General features: G+C 44.9%; 2 protein-coding genes across 3 annotated transcripts in view; one reads left to right on the top strand and one right to left on the bottom strand.

Annotated features, from left to right (window-relative positions):
• Positions 1-4,629: 4,629 nt before the first annotated feature.
• On the bottom strand, positions 4,630-11,031 carry LOC146272447 (protein SSUH2 homolog). Of its 2 annotated transcripts, XM_084706427.1 has the most exons (12): positions 10,866-11,031; positions 10,104-10,202; positions 9,693-9,765; positions 8,899-9,028; positions 8,513-8,573; positions 7,775-7,896; positions 7,615-7,677; positions 7,282-7,361; positions 6,773-6,865; positions 6,461-6,563; positions 6,264-6,371; positions 4,630-5,524 (listed from the first exon to the last, which is right to left on the bottom strand). In XM_084706427.1, exons 1-12 carry the CDS (start codon positions 10,888-10,890, stop codon positions 5,387-5,389), a joined length of 1,095 nt encoding a protein of 364 aa, XP_084562553.1. In that variant the 5' UTR covers positions 10,891-11,031; the 3' UTR covers positions 4,630-5,386. The 2 variants fall into 2 exon arrangements, with proteins under 2 accessions (XP_084562553.1, XP_084562554.1); XM_084706428.1 differs by lacking the exons at positions 10,104-10,202; positions 10,866-11,031 and adding an exon at positions 9,933-10,078.
• A 4,192-nt stretch (positions 11,032-15,223) lies between these two features.
• The window catches only part of dock3 (dedicator of cytokinesis 3), a 104,018-nt gene continuing 100,866 nt past the window's right edge, over positions 15,224-18,375 (top strand). Inside the window, exon 1 of the mRNA XM_084704261.1 lies at positions 15,224-15,795. Coding sequence (XP_084560387.1) covers positions 15,759-15,795 — 37 coding nt within the window. The 5' untranslated portion in view covers positions 15,224-15,758. The remainder of the gene's footprint in view (positions 15,796-18,375) is intronic.

Here is an 18,375-nt window from a genome sequence, read left to right as displayed (position 1 = left end):
GGCAAATAAATAAATGCTTCCCCTTAATCACCACTCGGGCATTGACAGTTAAACTCAGACAAAACTACAAAGCCCTTTCAAGAGATGGCTACATTAGACTTCTAGGGCCTTACAGCTGGATGCAGTTTCACTTGAAACTGGAAACAAGGGTTCATATGTCAGTGCCTTTCTGGGATTGTCATCATAAAGGCAGGTCTTAGTTACAATCAGTGTTGGGTAACGTTACTTTTTAAAGTAACTAATTACAGTTACTAGTTACATTCCTTGTAAAGTAACAAGTTACGTTACTTAGTTACTTGCTGTAGAGTAAGTTACAGAAGTTACACCCAACACTGCTTACAATGACTGTACATGTGCCTTTCCTCCATTTTGTCTTTCATGACAAATAGGTTTTCAATTGGCCAGCTAGATCAGAAGATCAACAGATCTGGATTCAGGTGATGTGCAACATCATTTGTAACCTAATCTATAAGATAACAATATTTGTTTAACCTTTTATTCTGTATAAAATGATACTGTGTTCAGAATTCCTTGCCTACAGATTTCTCTTCACAGAAGAGACATGGGACCGTTGCATGTCTGTATCATGATTGTGGATAGACCAATGACTATTGAGAACTGTGTGCTATAAATGGTTTTATCTGACAGTGTCCTCTCACCTATCATTGATACCAGAGGGCATGGGGCAGTTTATAGATGCTACAGGATATTCATATAAGTGTCATGGAAAGATAAGCTACTTGTGATACATTTAGGTGTCATGCTGAATGATTAAAGTCCTTTATTTATTCCTCTGCCTTGTTAGAAGGGGGTCAAATCAGTTTCCTGAGCCCTTCTGGAAATTATTTCTGCTAAGCTTGCTAGTTAGGAGAACGTGTTGCATTTTCACCTCCTGTGGAACTCACATCAAGATCTGTGTCTCATTTCACTCTTACTTCTCATTACCATCTGTTCCAACTGAGTAATGAAGGTCATACCACAAAACATTGATATTGCCTACATGTTACCTAATAATCTGGGTTTAGATATAGATTATTTGATTTTAATATACATGCATGACAGAATATTTTTTATAATGTGTGTGAGTGAGTGAGTGTGAGTGAGTGTGAGTGAGAGAGTGAGAAAGTGAGAGAGTGAGAGAGTGAGAGAGTGAAAGAGAATTTGCCCTGTGTCTCTCCAGTGAACAGGAAGGGATGTGTTGAGACTAGTGCTGGCATCCAGTTGTGAAACCAGATCATCATGATGATGTGTAATAACCTTTAATGTGCTGTAGAGAGACTCCAAGACCCCCCTGCTCCTCCGCCCCCCTCCTCGCAATCCTCAAAGCACAGAGAGAACAAGACCAACATCTACCTCACAACTCTACCTCACCACCTCCCCATTCCCTCTCTGATAAAATGGTACATTCTAAGTCCCTTCCCCCCAATCCCCTCCCCCCAAGCCCCTTCTCCAACTGATAAGAAACCACATGGAGGATTAACCTCGGCTGACAGGCTGATTTACTTCCTGTTTGTCTGACTGATTGGGAGAACGTAGAAAAACATCGTAATGAAACGCAATGTAGGCCTCAACCACAATCTTGGATTGTGATGAATGTCACAAACATGTCATCCGTACACTCCAAGGAGCGCTATGTTCAGGGAAGGAGGAGAGGAGGAGGATGTGGGGAGGAGGAGGAGGGGAGGGGGAAGAGGATGGGGGGGAGGAGGAGGAGGAGGAAGGGAGGAGGAGTGGAGGAGGAGGAGGGGAGGAGGAGGGGAGGAGGGGGGAGGAGGAGGGGAGGAGGAGGAGGAGGGGAGGGAGGGGGAGGGGGAGGGGGAGGGGGAGGGGGAGGGGGAGGGGGAGGGGGAGGGGGAGGGGGAGGGGGAGGGGGAGGGGGAGGGGGGGGAGGGGGAGGAGGGGGAGGAGGAGGAGGGGAGGAGGAGGAGGGAGGGAGGAGGAGGAGGAGGGGGGGGAAGGAGGAGGAGGAGGAGGAGAGGAGGAAGAGGAGGAGGCGGGGAGGGGGAGGAGGAGGGGAGGAGGAGGAAAGGAGGGGGAGGAGGAGGAGGGGAGGGGAGGGGGAGGAGGAGGAGGAGGATGGGGGTGGAGGAGAAGGAGGGGAGGAGGGGGGGAGGAGGAGGAGGGGAGGAGGGGAGCATAGCTGAGGTTAGGAGGAGGGGAGGGAAGGAGGAGGGGAGGATAGGAGGAGGGCTTCATGGTGGAGGTTTCCCCAGAGGCCACATCAAGTTTCCTTTTCATTGTAGATTACCAGTGGGATGAAATTTTCTTGTTTATGATTTCCCGCGTCTGACGACGTTGTCATGGTGACGTCAATACAAATCTTTACATTGTGACCAAACGTGGAGAGCAGACTCTTTTACAAGTTTTCAGATTGTTGTTGCCTTGATGCTTTCATTTTGTGTAACACATTCCTTTAGCAGACACTGAGCGAAAGCATCTCACCACACATTTGTATTGAACCTGTTGATACGTCACACGTTTGGTTGCTTCTTTCATCATCCATTCCGGGGTGAGATCTTGGCTCCTCGAAACACATGACTAAACAGACTGGACTTCTTACTGATAGAGCAGCCTGCAAACAATCATCCTATCGCTTTCTCCTGAGAATCTTTCTTCACCACACAGTCTCTCTCTGCCTCCTTGGACATGGAATGTGTCCTGTGCACCAGCAAATACAGGAAGTGGAACCTGAGGGGGAAGCTGTCTGGTTCGCACACCATGCCGCTCTGAAACCATGCTTCACCCACATCGTCTCCAAGATATGTGAGTGTACTGGGGGTCAGATGGCTGAGCGGTTAGGGAGTCAGGCTATTCATCAGAAGGTTGTTGGTTTGATTCCCGGCCATGCAAAATGACGTTGTGTCCTTGGGCAAGGCACTTCACCCTATCTGCCTCAGGGAGAATGCCCCTGTACTTACTGTAAGTCACTCTGGATACGAGCGTCTGCTAAATGACTAAATGTTAATGTGTGCTGGAGCTGCTGTTCCAAATAATCACAGAGTATGAGCTCCTCTAGATTATTTACGATGCTGATTATTTATTACTGGCTATGAGAGCAGCAACAAATTGTAGTGGCCCTTCTTGTAACATGGGAGAGAAACTGCTATGGTGCTCATAAGTCAAGGTGTGTGGGTGGGCATGCCAACACACAAGCTTTCTAACCAACGGTCTGAGATGTCACGGTGATCAAATCAAATAGATTTTTATAGCCCTTTTTACAGGCAAGCATGTCACAGAGGGCTTCACATACGCCCATAGAACAGCCCCTCAACCAACCTAAATCCTCAAGGAAGACAAGGAAAAACTCCCAGAAAAACTCCCAACGGGAGAAAAAATTGAAGAAACCTTGGGAGGAGCAATTTGGAGAGGGATCCCCTCCTCTAGAGACGGTTGGTGAGAGAGAGGAGCAGAACACAGGCTAAATATAGGTAATAATAGGTTTTGAAACACCAAAATCCATTGTTCAGCTTTATGGATGTAGGACGGACCGGGAAACTCGCTGTTGGCCGTCATGGAGACTGGTTTCCGGTTGACGACCAGGTCCAGTGTTGGCAGACCGAGCTTAGATGTCACAGTGACCAGGCCGTGCAGGAGACAACAGGAGTGAAAGAGCGGTTCTAAAACTGGTTGTTCCCATCCTTGATTGTGATTGGCTATATCGCGTTCCATGCCGTTGTAAAGTCCAGCATAACCTTACAGGTTGTCCTCATAACATTCTTTAACATTCCATAGTACTGTGCATCAATGGTTTCAAATAAAAAAACACTTCAAACATTTATTCATTTTTTCATTCTAGCAGACGCCAAATTTTAGCAGACGCAAAGGTGTCCATCTGGCTGTTGCGTGGCAACGATTTATGTAGGAACTATACTTTGTAGTGGCGGAAGAATGACGGTTTATTATTAAACTATTTTTTTTCTAATTGTTTTTATTTACGAAACCATATCAAATATTTGTAGTAACCGTTTTAGAAAACTGCACTTTGCGTCGTGCCTAACAACTCCCCTTACCTGTTCTAAAATCAGCGCAAACCACGGCCTCTTGGGGCTTATTGCTTAATTCAGACGGTCAGGTCAGCACACTGTAGGACGTCTTCTTGAACAGATGAACACGCATCACATTCAAACATAAGGAAACTGAAACTCGACATTGGAGAACAAGCTGTATGCTTTAATGTGGTTTTGTGCGTGTCTGTGTGTCAGTTGTACCACCTGTGGCATGAAACAGTTCAGTGGAACATCATTGTTGGTGGAGAGATATGTGTTTGCTCTGCCAGCTTCATCAGAAAGGAAATACATGTGCCTTGGTTGTCCACTAGAGGGCGATACAACCTTTCATTCAAAACTTACTTCTGTAACTCTTAATCAGACGCTCTTATCCAGAGCGAATTAGTCATCCAAATGAGTAAATGTAACTCCTATCCTCTAGAACAGTGGTTTTCAACCCTGGTCATGATTAAAAACCCATTCATTTGAATCAGGGGTGTTGGAGCAGGGAAACATCTACAACGTAGAATATACAGAATACTGTATAGGACAGTGGGCTTTGAGGACCAGGGTTGAGGACCACTGCTATAGAATGAAAGGTTACTTGTAGTAAATATGTAAACAAGTAAAACATGACAGAATGTTGGATTATATGGTCAAATTTAATGAGTAAGGTCTAGTGTCCTACACACATATACATTTACAATGGCCACTGTCCAGCACTGATTCTACAGGAATCAAGACATATGTTATAAAAACACGACTATATAGAACGACTGTTAGGAAAACCCAATATTGGGATGAGGGCAGAGTTAGTAAGGCAGAATACGGTAATATAAGCTAGCGAGATGACGACCATGCGGGAATCCATCTTGACAAGCTTCAAGTTATCCTTCTGTGCGCAAACCACAGTGGTTCTGACCCTTCAGCACCCTATGAGGAACTACTGGCAGCTATGGACGTGGTTAAAGTCAGCCCGTGATAAGAGGTTGATCCACTCACCTGCAAAGTGTATTTCACAAGTGCCTTTCATTTCATTTTCAGACAAACAATTTTCAGGCACTTCCCAGATAGTTATGTGTAACAGTTGGACGAGGCAGGTTAACAGTAATACTCCTGGAGGTACAGAGTGGTGCAGTAGGCAGACTCAGTTAGAGTCTAAGGCAAACCGTGCTGGCAGGGGTGGAATAAATATTGGTTTGGCTGAGGTGTAACAGAATAAGACACTCATCATGGCCTGCATACAAATGTAACATGCACACATGGACCTATTGCGCACTGACAGATGTCTGCCCACACACACAACAACAAAAAAGCCTGGATGATGTACTGGAGGATGAGGTCTGGAGTAGAGGATGAGGTCTGGAGTAGAGGATGAGGTCTGGAGTAGAGGATGAGGTCTACATGATGGTGCAGCAGCAGGTGGCAGGGTAGTCAGAGCTGACCTCCATCTCGTTGCCATACACTACATAGTGGTGGGAGTTGCTCTTCCACTTATAGTTCACTTTGGTGATGGGGATCAGCTCAATGGTCTGTTGCTGTAGAGAGATGAAGGAAAAATGAAAGAGAACAAGAGAGACTTTATGTGCTTGACTGGTCAACAGAAGGGATTTGTCTAGGTTTTGTGTTAGGAATAGGAATTAGGACCAGGTAAGGACTAGTGTCCTGTTGGAGGATGGGATATAGGACCAGGTAAGGACTAGTGTCCTGTTGGAGGATGGGATATAGGACCAGGTAAGGACTAGTGTCCTGTTAGAGGATGGGATATAGGACCAGGTGGGGACTAGTGTCCTGTTAGAGGATGGGATATAGGACCAGGTAAGGACTAGTGTCCTGTTAGAGGATGGGATATAGGACCAGGTAAGGACTAGTGTCCTGTTAGAGGATGGGATATAGGACCAGGTAAGGACTAGTGTCCTGTTGGAGGATGGGATATAGGACCAGGTAGGGACTAGTGTCCTGTTAGAGGATGGGATATAGGACCAGGTAAGGACTAGTGTCCTGTTAGAGGATGGGAAATAGGACCAGGTGGGGACTAGTGTCCTGTTAGAGGATGGGATATAGGACCAGGTAAGGACTAGTGTCCAGTTAGAGGATGGGATATAGGACCAGGTGGGGACTAGTGTCCTGTTAGAGGATGGGATATAGGACCAGGTGGGGACTAGTGTCCTGTTAGAGGATGGGATATAGGACCAGGTGGGGACTAGTGTCCTGTTGGAGGATGGGATATAGGACCAGGTAAGGACTAGTGTCCTGTTGGAGGATGGGAAGTAATACCTGCTGCAGGATGCGCGAGTTCTGAGAGTACTTGGCTTGGTGTTCTCTGACTATACGCTCAGAGGCCTGGGAGATGGCAGGATCTGGGAACCCCTGCACTGGATACACCTGGGAAACACACACACAGAGTAAACTACTGTGGTGTAACGTGGGCTGCAACCCCGGCCCCGATTGGTTCTTCCTGTCCATTGACCCACCATGAACAGCGTGTTCTTGAACAGCTCCTTCCCGTGAACGTTGGCCAGGTCCACCTGCACACCCCCGGACAACTGCGGCGCAAAGTCCTCCACATTGTTTTTCCTGTCCAATGACATCGTCACACAGGGAGGACAGTGTTGAAGTAGACAGGGGTACAAAATGGAACAAGTACTACACACTACCTGAACGAGAGATTGAAGCAGAAAGTACAACAAGACTTAAAAGAGAGACTAACCTGCAGATTAGATAAAAGACTCGCTAAAAGTAGCGAGTAGGGACAACAGTTTAGAGTTAGTTTAGTGGAGGCTCACCATTCAACCTTGAGGTTAATGTAGGTCAACAGTTGGCGCTTTCCATCGCAGGTATCGCACTTGATGGTTCCCTGGCCCGAACAAGTACTACAGCTGGCGCAGAAAACACACATACACACCCCTTTGTTAGCCTCTTCCTTCCCAAACGTTTGAAAACAATTTTTTTAAATATAAATCACACCAAATAAATGTCAGAAATTATGTTGGCATTACAAATCCTGAGTAACAGGGCACAAACAAAATCTGATTACATTTTTATTACGCATCGCCAACATTTCAGAATTAGAAATGCAATTGGTATTGTTCTATCAAAACTGCTTGGGAGTACAATGCATACGACAAGGAAACACCCAACCCCCTCTGCTGTTTCAGGTATATACGACTTGCAGGAGATCAACATTTGTGCTCTGTTAGCAGAACTATTTTGTAGGAGGAGGTTTATAAACCTCATGACTGGTGACTGTGGAGGGGACTAAGTGCGTGTGACTGAGCACAACTGAGAAGCCTACTTCTCTGTTCCTCTGCCGCTGCATTGGGAACAGGATTGCTCTGAACTTTGTCCGGAACCTTTACACACCCAGCACTGCTTCTGCAAAAGCAAAACGAGATGGAGTTGCCAAAAGGAAAAATGTGGGATAGCAACAGTTTTGTATGTCTCTGTTCTTAATTCATGAGAAAAATAATATTTGTAATTATCGGTTAATAAAAGTTTTAAGTAATTCATCTAATAAAACCTCAACTGTAGACCCCTTCCCCCATCACACACATATCATAATGTTGTTGTTTTTAGAACCAAGAACAGTTCTCAGAAAGATTCCTGAAGGTGTCCAGACTGGTCTTACCCTGCCGTCGCCATGACAATCCTTACACTGCTCCGTCCCACTTGCATGGCAGGTGTGGCAATCCTGGAAACACACACACACACACGGTCACAGTGTGGACACAGTGTGTCAGTGTGTCAGGTCAAAATGACATATTAACACAAAAACAAAGATTGTGTACCTTAATGGAAGAGGTGAAGGGCACCCTGACATTCTCTATTTTATTGGTGAACATAGCAGGAGGCGTGACCTGAACCTCCCAAGGGCGGGGGGCGGGCTGAGTGTAGAAGTCTGCTGGCTCCCCTGTCACACACACACACACACATTCCATTAGTCTTACGCAGACGCTCTTATCCAGAGCGACTTACAATAAGTACAGGGACCCCGAGGCAAGTAGGGTGAAGTGCCTTGCCCAAGGACACAACGTCATTTGACGTGCCTAATGCCACGGCAGGGATCCAGCAACCTTCTGATTACTAGCCCGACTCCCTCACCGCTCTGCCATCTGACTCACTGAATGCAAGAATGGACACACGCTATATACTGTATGTTTGGTGTTTGCACCGTAAATTCCGTCTTTGCGTAAACTTACATGGCGAATAAAAACAAATTCTGATTTTGATAGCCTAACACAGGAATAGATAAAGGAGTGATGATTTTTACAGAGCGGACCAGGACATTTTAGGTTGGTCTAAAGTAAAGCTCTTCCTCTGAGCTAATAAAGCCTGCAAGTGCTAATGAAGTCTTTACGGGGGCATAGCAGGCAAAACCTGTGTTAAGATGTGGTCAGAGTCTTAGGACCAACCAGATTGTTAAATACATGGACAGGTGAATGGATCAATAGTTAGATTGATCGATAGAAGCAATGACTGTAATGACACCTGTGACAAAGCAGACCACGATGACAGTTTATAGTTACCTTCGTGGGCTTTGTGGGCCCACTCGTTTGACCTGGACTCTGTGTAAGTCTCCAAGCGGTACTAGCGACAAACAACAATGTTAGTCTACCCTTCAACAACAACAAGGAAAGGTGAATAACAGTGGATTTGAAAACAAAAACACAAGGACGTTTGTCAGTTTGTCCAGACTGGCGATGCATGCATAGAAACATGAATAGCCCAAGTGCAGCCTCACCAGCTTAAAACATAAAAAATACAGGTTTCATTTTGAAGGTAGACAAAGAGAGTAAAGTGAGGTCGTTTTATTGTTTTTTGAAGAACAGAAATTGTGTGTTGAGGGCAGACAGTGAAAACAGAGAAGTGAAGGCAGAGACAGAGTGTGTGTGTGTGTGTGAGTGTGTGTTACCCGGTAGGTGTTTAAGGACTCCATGTTGGTAATGACCCCATCATTAGCAGGACCATCACTGTAACAGCAGTGAGCAGAGGCAAAGATCTTGAAGGCCTGTCGTGCCTGGTCCTCAGTCAAGGAGGGGATGCTGTATACACACAGCACACTCATCATCACTCCATACACACAACACTGGGATGCTGTATAAGACCTTTTTTGATGAACATTCTAGAATTTTTGTTTGTTAAGTTTGGCCCTTGAAAGCTTCTGGCATAAGAGAGAGAGAAAGACAGAGAGAGACAGAGAGAGACAGAGAGACAGAGAGACAGAGAGACAGAGAGACAGAGACAGAGACAGAGAGAGAGAGAGATATGGAGTACAGGTTCAACTTGCTCTAAAACAAGTACAGACTGTGTGTAGGTCTTTCATCACTTGTTACCACATACATGTATGATGCAAAGAAATGTTGTGTGTTTGTTCCCACCATTGTGAAGGATTCTACTGCTCTTGTGCAACGAGAACAAGAATCTTGTGCAACGAGAGAGAGATGGAGAGAGAGATGGAGATAGAGATGGAGAGATGGAGAGAGAGATGGAGAGAGAGATGGAGAGAGAGATGGAGAGAGAGAGAGAGAGAGAGAGAGAGAGAGAGAGCCTGCAGGATAGGGTAGAGGCAGGCTTCAAGGCCAAACCCCTGCTGTAGAGCCTAAGTCTACATGATACAAGCACTTGACCGGTGAGCAGCTGGGAAGCCCCCAAACTCACAACTTGAGAAAACAGTGTTAGGTAGGTAGTCTCTATGGCAACACCTACTTCCAGTCCGCAACTGGTGTTGGTTGGGGTGGAGGGGTGGGGTCCACTGGCATTGGAGGGGGCAGGTATCCACCTGGAGGTGTGGGGGGGGCAAACACAGATCAGCATATGTATGAATGTGGTGTGTGTGTATGTGTGTATCTGAGGACCCTATGTAACGTGGAATGGGTCTTTGTGGTGAGGGATGGAGCACGCTGAATGCATCCCCAGCCTACAGGCCCTCTAGTGCACAGTTCTCACCAGAGAGAGAGACGTGGTCTTGCAAGCTCCTTCAGAGGCATACCAGCCAATTGTTCACTAGCCGAACCTGCCACCTCTCAACTTCCAAGCGCAACCACTACCAACTACGCCAACGAAAAGCTAGCAATTCCTTGGCGCGGGTGAGTTTCATCACACACCAGCTACACTTACCTCCTCCTCCAGCTAGTGCGCCCTCATAACCTGGCACTGTGCCAAACATGCTGGCAGGCGGGGCTGTGGGGCCCGTGGCAGCGACTGGGGGGTAGAGAGCTGGAGATATAAAAACCACACAGGAAAGTGAGAAGGGAAGCAACACGTGACATGAACCCACCTCAGCTGTCCCGACACCCCTGCGCGGGGCCCGGACTCAGTTTACTGACTGAAGCTGCTTTACTGGCTAACCTTGTTGAAGTACACCAACTCCCTTCGAATGGACTTAGTTTTAGAGGAACGTGCATTAGACAAAACGAGTGAGCAAAATCAGTCAACGATAATTCGATTCCGTTGAGAAAGCCGTGGCATCTTTGGAATGGAAGGTTGTGCAGACACGCCCATGGACGCTTTTAGTGCCTATACAGCAGATATTCCGAATCGGTGCTTGTTCCTTGTGTTTCTGAACATGCATTTAAAACAGACGCTAGTGCAGTAACATAATGTCAGTGTTACAAGCTCCTGTGTGTACGGTATGTAAAGCCTATAGATTACGCATATTAGACCTACCCATAGATCCGCCAAACTCGGATCGCGTCGCGCTTTGGGAAATTAAATTCCATCCCATATCGTGTTAGGCTTGCCGAGGTTAGCATATCGCACCCAATACATTTTAAACCGCTCCTCCTACAACTTCATAAAACTCAAATCTGTCATATTGGAAAAGCATTGACGACTTTATAGTTTAATCTGACAGATCTAACATTAAAGTAGGTTACCTACCGTGCCCATGCGGAGAATTTAACATCTTGATCTTTTCGATGATTTACTATTAAGGTTTAGAAAAAGGCAGATTTTCTTGATTCTCTAAAAGAGCCCCTAGCATCTCTTTCGGGAATAAGGAATGCACGCGAAACACTAGAAGGACCGCAGATCCAGCCCACTTACTGGTCTTACATGTTCAGGAAGGGAAGGGGCGGGGATAGGGGGATGGGGGGGGGGGGGGGGTTCCGGTCTTAAGGGCCACGCTATATCTAGACAAGTCGAGACAGTTCAGAACTTGATTGGACAGGTTTCCCTGAGAAAAGGTCATGTTTTCCAACTACTTAATCCCCTTTGTGTTGTTTCCTCTTTCATAGAATAGAGCACATGTTTCTACACATGATATTGTAGAATCAAGAAAAAATGTGACCATCTAAATTGATTGTTGTCCCCCCCCAATTGAGAGAAATCTTCTTACTTCAAATGTAAATAGCAGCCTATATGGGATCAACAGCACTACTTCAGACGACTATCATACATCATCAGCCTATTTGCATGTTCAGGAAGGACTTTCATACAAGTCCCTACCTGATGGTATTCCGTGAATTTGTTAACTTGATTCATCAGAAGTCAAATGAAGTCATGCGTAAATCGGTTTTCAGGAAGCTGTGGGTTAGACAGATGTCATTTCCAGGGTAGGGAAGAACTTGTTTGGACTGGGCAGAGTGATAATCCTGGTAGATATGGTTGGGAGGTGTTGGGACCAGGGGAGTTGCTCCTGCCATTGTAGAGGATTCAGGAAGTAGGCTACACGATACTGTTGTATTGTTCTTGCAAAGGTGCAATTTTGTTCTTGTAAAGTGAATAACGGCCCCCACCCCCCACTCTCTCACTTTTCTTGCTTGACTGCATGTCCTACTCACACAAACATGCATTGAGGGTTTAGGTCGGTTGAGGGGCAGTTCTGTGGGCGTATGTGAAGCCCTCTGTGACATGTAAAAAGGGCTATATAAATACATTTTGATTTGGGTTGATTTAGAAAACTTGTGGTTTGCCTCCCCTGCTGCCATGTCCACGGCCTAGGCCAAACCGGGTTTTAGTCTGTTAGTCAGTTTAGTCAGGTCCAGTCATCCTTTCCACTTCTTCACTCCCTCCCGGTAACTCACCTCACCTGCGGCCCATTCCCTCATCAACACCACAGCTCTTAAACCCCGGATTGTCACCCATTACTCACCGGTTTGTTGAATCACTGACCCCACATCACCGCTTCCAGTCCTACCAGTACCTTGCTACAGCATCCACCAGTTACCCTCAACCGTCCTCTCCATCTCTCTATCAATACAAGTCTGCGCACATCTAGAACCTTGTGTGTCATGCGTTTGGGTCCTCAGTACAGCCGTGACACCTGCCCTACACACACACACACACACACACACACACACACACACACACACACACACACACACACACACACACACACACACACACACACAAACAAACAAACAAAACTGACAATCTATAGCAGGGGTAGGCAACCCTGGTCCTAGAGAGCCGCTGTCCTGCATGTTTTAGATGTTTCCCTGCTCCAGCACACCTGATTCAAATAAATGGTCATTACCCGGCTTCCACGGAGCTTGATAACCACCCATTCATTATATCAGGTGTGCTGGAGCAGGGAAACATCTAAAACATGAAGGACAGCGGCTCTCTAGGACCAGGGTTGCCTACCCATGATCTAGAGTGTGCATTTCACCTCAACTGGAATTAGAGGATATAGAAGAGACACAATGCTGGTTTAGGGAATTACTTTCTCTGACTAATTCTTCATCACTTCGATTCATCCTATACTGGTTTCTGGGGTCAAAATAATTAGATTTAATTTTTTTTTATTCGCTTTGGTTTTCACAAGTATGTGGTAAAACCTCACAACTCTTAGTACAAAACTCAAAGCAGATCATCAAAAAGTCTGTTTTTTCAAAAATGTAATCACATGTTCAATTGACAAAGTACAGTGCACAAAATACACAATCACTTTTTCACCACACCTAATCAGTGTGTCATCAAAGAAATACCTTTCATATGAAGCAATTGTCTTTCACAATGCAATTCTCACGATACTTTTGATATGCTAATTTGTATCGCCTAATGTGAAACTGTAATATGTATTTTACCAATGAAAAATACATATTACAGTTTCACATTAGGCAATACACTTACTTACTGTAGCATATTGATTTATTAATATATTAATTTCAGCACTTAGGCCGATTTGAAACATGTATCTTGCATTGTTTGATGTTGGATGAACTGATTGTTAAAAGTACTAAACTGAAAGAAGATCATACTGTTGTGTTTCGGTGATTAAACCAAATGTTCCCATTACATATTACAATAATCTTGTGTTTTAAACAATGATTGTGTGGACTGAAAGCATTCCATCAGGTATTGAAACAATGACTAGCTGCGTTACAAGTGTGATCAGTTTGGATCTTTGTACTAAGAGTTTTGAAAATGTACACCTTACTTGAAAATAGTACCAAAGCGAATAAAAAAAAACTGTAAATGTGAAAAAACCGTACTGCACCTTTACATAAGGTACATTTAGTCATTTAGCAGACGCTCTTATCCAGAGCGACTTTGAACGAGGCTCATGTTTGGGAGGTGACGTATAGCACTCGGTGTTGTAGTTTCATTTTATCTTGATGCCTGCTGTTTGTTCCCGACAGTGTCTAAATCATTTTCATAGCTACTATAACAGCGACCTTAGTGAATTAAATGTATTATGTCCCTTTAGAAAGCAATTTAAGGGATTTCCCTTTAGGAACCGGAAGTCCAAATAATACGCTTTTAAAAAATGTATTTATTAATTTATTTTAAGACGCTCTTCGATGTAAATATGGACTACAATATGACGCCAGATTTCGTCTTTTCATTTTTTTTTTTTGCTAGAGCGGCATTTCATAGCGTAGGCTATCTCTAGAAAATAGACACGCAGGAAGACAAAATTGTGTGTGCCGCACTTCAGAACAAAAATGAAAGAAGAATAACGCTCTTTTTTCCAAGTGTAGCGCAGATTTCTACGTGGATGTTTTGACAATGCCACTAGATGTCAGTATTGCCCTATGTAACACGAGAGACTTGGGCTCTTAGGTTGTCTTCCTGTGGCCTTGAGGAGTATGGCAGGCTGATCTTAACACAATGTCTTAGCTTCTTTCTCCCATTCTCAATGTGCTGTGCCACTAACTTATTGTAAGACAGGGGCAGCTCATCTAAGATGCTTGTGGGAGGTTGTTGTGACAGTTGCAATGAATACACAAAAACACAGCTATTTATAGATATCTGTATCGAGCCCGCACTGTGTTGCCGGGAACCCCATCTTCAACTCATGACTGTTAACTTCTACATCTGCATATCTGTCTGTTGTGTGTGTGTGACTAATATTAGAAGCCTTCGCAACTTGCCAAGTCTCATCTGTGGGGCCTCTGCCTGGTGACACAAGCTCTCTTGGACTGTGAATAAGCTATACCCTGTCTCAAGGTCTGCCAGGACCAGACAACAGCACACACACACACACACACACACACACACGTATACTCACACACAGGATACTTGTACCCTGAATCCTCTAAAAAGCAGAGACTGTTTGTGGCAAGGCACAAACACAACAAACAGTGTTGAAGGCAGTTATCTTAGCATCAAAGAAGTCCACAGACAGATAGTACAGACTGCTACCCAGAGCATTCTGTAGCAATCATTGTTATATAATTTAAAAAGTGCCAGTAGAACACATTAGCTTCTTCAGCCATGGTCCACCACCCAGTTCATCAGAGCAGGTTGTTAGAACAGACAGCAGGACTCATAGTCCGCCTGGCTACAGTGGCTGTCTCTAATGACCATCTGGAAATGCAGCAGGTAGCCCCCTTGGATCACCATGGTTACCCCATGTACTAAGAAACTGCAATCCTTCTCAGTGCTCAGACTAGTGCGTTCATGGTCATTGAATTTTTTTAAATTTCCATGCAGATGTTTTATTCTGGATGATGTTATAAACCACAGGTGCTTTTATTTGACCTAGTTGCATCCTAAATGTTGCATGAATAACAGTAATGACTAGAGCAACATTTGTATTTATTTAAATTTGATGTGTAAGTGTCGACACCCACTCAAGCATACAGACACACACAGATAAAGAGAGAGAGAGAGTGAGGAGGGGGGGGGGGGAAAGGGAGAGACCGTCGTTTAGCTCTGATATGAGATGCGTCCCTCAATGTCCCATTCGAGTCCCATCCGAGAATGAACTATGTAGCTATTTTCGTGCGTCATGTGACGGGGCTGTTGGGTTGCCTAGATGGCGCAGCGACTGTCCAAGTATCCCTTTTACACAAACACACGTATACACACTGTTCTTCATCGTAAACAACTCGGCATGTATCTGTTTGTACGCAGTGTTATCTTGAACTGACCGAATAGTCACTTCGTAACGACGAAAGAGAACGTTAAAGACTGCTCGGTCATTCGAGTTACCGGGATTAGGACAAAACAAGACTGCTTGCCGCACAGACAAAATAAATAAATAACGGTCACGGTCAGTCTCCATCCTGTCAGCGGCATGATGCTGCAATGATAGAGTTGGGGAAAGGAATTCTCAGACGAGCAGAGGCAGGGCTTACTACGAACAACAGCAGATTGCGATGGACTGTGCAATGAATGATACAATGTATTGCTGGTTGGACAAGAAATGCATCGATTGACGAGCGAAAAATGAGACAGCACTAACACTTTATTTTTTTTCATCTTAAATGAGGACATAAACACTTTTTTTACGAACCTGAACGATTAATGCAACTTTTCCTTTGAGACTTTCCATGAAAACGGTTGAATTGCTTTCTATTTCTTGGGAATATCACAAGGATCATGTGGACCCCGACCGAGGAGGAAAAAATCGGAGTTGGTAAGTTAATCAACCTTGTAGGTTCGTGCATGTATTGATAATGACTTAGCGGCCCATTTAAAATAAATAAAAACATGTTTATTCTAAACATGTCCCGATCCCGAGCTGAGTTGTGACACTGGGACAAGTGTCCTGCGTCCCTGACATGATTCATTTTTTTAACAAGTATTTCGTAGCAGGTTGATCTGCATCTCTCTCTAACGACTGGTAGCTTGGATGCGTTTTACTCCGTTATATCGACCGAAAACACGTCATGTTGTCAGATAAATGTTTGGGGGTTAATAGGTTTTAAAAGCCATCATTAAACGTCATTATCGTCTCGTGTGGTTCCAAATAGCCCGGGCCGTACAGGTTGCTGTGAGTCACGTGTGTCCAAGCTACAACGTTAACAATTAACAATGTTAATGCCAATGGCATGGTGTCTTCCATAGACTTAAGGCGTCGTTAATGTTGTTAACAATTAAAGGTCTAGTTAGTACACTCAAGCTCAACAGGAAGCAACAAACCTATTATATGTTAGGTGAGGGATGGACTCCTTGATTGGCCTGGGCTAAACAGATCATCTGTATGCGATCTGTCCGATGTTTCAGAGCACTCTGACAGGACCCTAATGGAACACTCACACACCATACACATGTATAGTCAGGTACAGGGAGCAGGGTTAAAGGGTTGGTGGTGTTTTCAGAACAGATCAGCAGTGTCATGGCCTGGCTTTGATGGACAGACAGGCCTCCTGTCCCCAAAGTGACAGGCCAGGGATGTGAAAACCCAGAGAAGGCCGAGCGGATGATATGTTTCTGCTGACACCTGTCTGTCCCTGCAGGAAACCACCCACAGTTGCTTTCTGACCATTAGGAGGTAGCAAAGAAGGAAGCAGTGTGCTGTGTTTCTTCCCTGGACGACATCATTAGAATAACTGGATAGATGAAAACCCCACAAAAAAAAAACGGAGAGATCATTTCCCATCTTTCATGGGGAGGGAGTTTGCATACCAAGCCGGAGGACAGTGGTAACTCATGGAGCCCCTCCAAAAAGGCCCCAGTTTTGTGGCTAGCCTTAGAAAACAGCTATTCACCCTGCCAACACATGAATAGGCCTTTGTGGTGAGGGATGGAGCACGCTGAATGCATCCCCAGCCTACAGGCCCTCTAGTGCACAGTTCTCACCAGAGAGAGAGAGAGAGAGAGAGGGAGAGAGAGAGACAGAGAGAGAGACACAGAGAGACACAGAGAGAGAGACGTAGAGAGAGAGAGAAGAGAGAGAGAGACAGAGACAGAGACAGAGACAGTATGTGTTTGTTTGTGTGGGTGTGGGTGTGTGTGTGCTTTGAGTGACTGACAGAGAGAGGGTGTATGCATGTGTGTTTTGGATTCCAGTAACCCCAAACTGTTTTCCAGTGCTTGTTGGATAAAGATTTGCCCTGACTAGTTGTACAGACACACTATTGTTTGGAAGAATACGTTTGTAAAGCATATTCTGCTGTGCATGTCGACTTCTATCAGTGTGTTGGATCCTCAAAGTACTTGTGCCTACAAAGACTAAGCCTCTGTAATTACTGTGGTCCATGAATCAATTTCTCGGGAAGATACCCTGGGTTAAAACAAGAGATATTATGTCTCTCTGCCCCCCCCCCCCCATACAACTTATTCATTCAGCGCTGTAATCACATCTCAAAGCTAGTTGTTAGCAAGCTGATAGCAGCTCTACTTTGTCTGTTCCTATCGCTTTTATTGGATGGAGAGACTGGGGCATGAGCGAGGAGGAGGAAGAGGAGGAGTGCTGTTCTACAGACTAGCCTCCTTACCCAGTCTGGGGCCTTTGTCTCTCTGGTCGCACCATATATGATATGAATGCCTGGATGCATTGAGGTGTGTGTTGACAACACTGTTGGGTGCAGATGAGACCGGGGGAGAAGCCTGGAGGGAGATCTGCTCTAGCTATACTGTGACCCTACAGTGCTCCAGACACTGCCACTACTGATACAGCAGACTACTGTTACTGTAGTCCACCTTAACTATACCACTGTAACTGTACACAACTGTTACTGTAGTCCACCTTAACTATACCACTGTAACTCTACACAACTGTTACTGTAGTCCACCTTAACTATACCACTGTAACTGTACACAACTGTTACTGTAGTCCACCTTAACTATACCACTGTAACTCTACACAACTGTTACTGTAGTCCACCTTAACTATACCACTGTAACTCTACACAACTGTTACTGTAGTCCACCTTAACTATACCACTGTAACTGTACACAACTCTTACTGTAGTCCACCTTAACTATACCACTGTAACTGTACACAACTCTTACTGTAGTCCACCTTAACTATACCACTGTAACTGTACACAACAGTTACTGTAGACCACTGTAACTATAGACACTATAACTGTGATCCGTGAAATGCAGTTATAGCACACCTTCCAGGTGTATTCTACAGGTTTAATGGTAAAGAGATGGATTGATGCAAATAATCCATATTAATCTTGGTTATTTTTCCATGTCTTATGTATAAAATCATTAAACATCAGGGGATATCAGGACCATTAAACTGAAAGGCAGCTTGTTTGAG

This window comes from Hypomesus nipponensis, chromosome 9, assembly GCF_054491055.1.
Source record: "Hypomesus nipponensis isolate SF chromosome 9, ASM5449105v1, whole genome shotgun sequence".
NCBI lineage: Eukaryota > Metazoa > Chordata > Actinopteri > Osmeriformes > Osmeridae > Hypomesus > Hypomesus nipponensis.
This window is presented reverse-complemented; position numbering and strand designations above follow the sequence as displayed.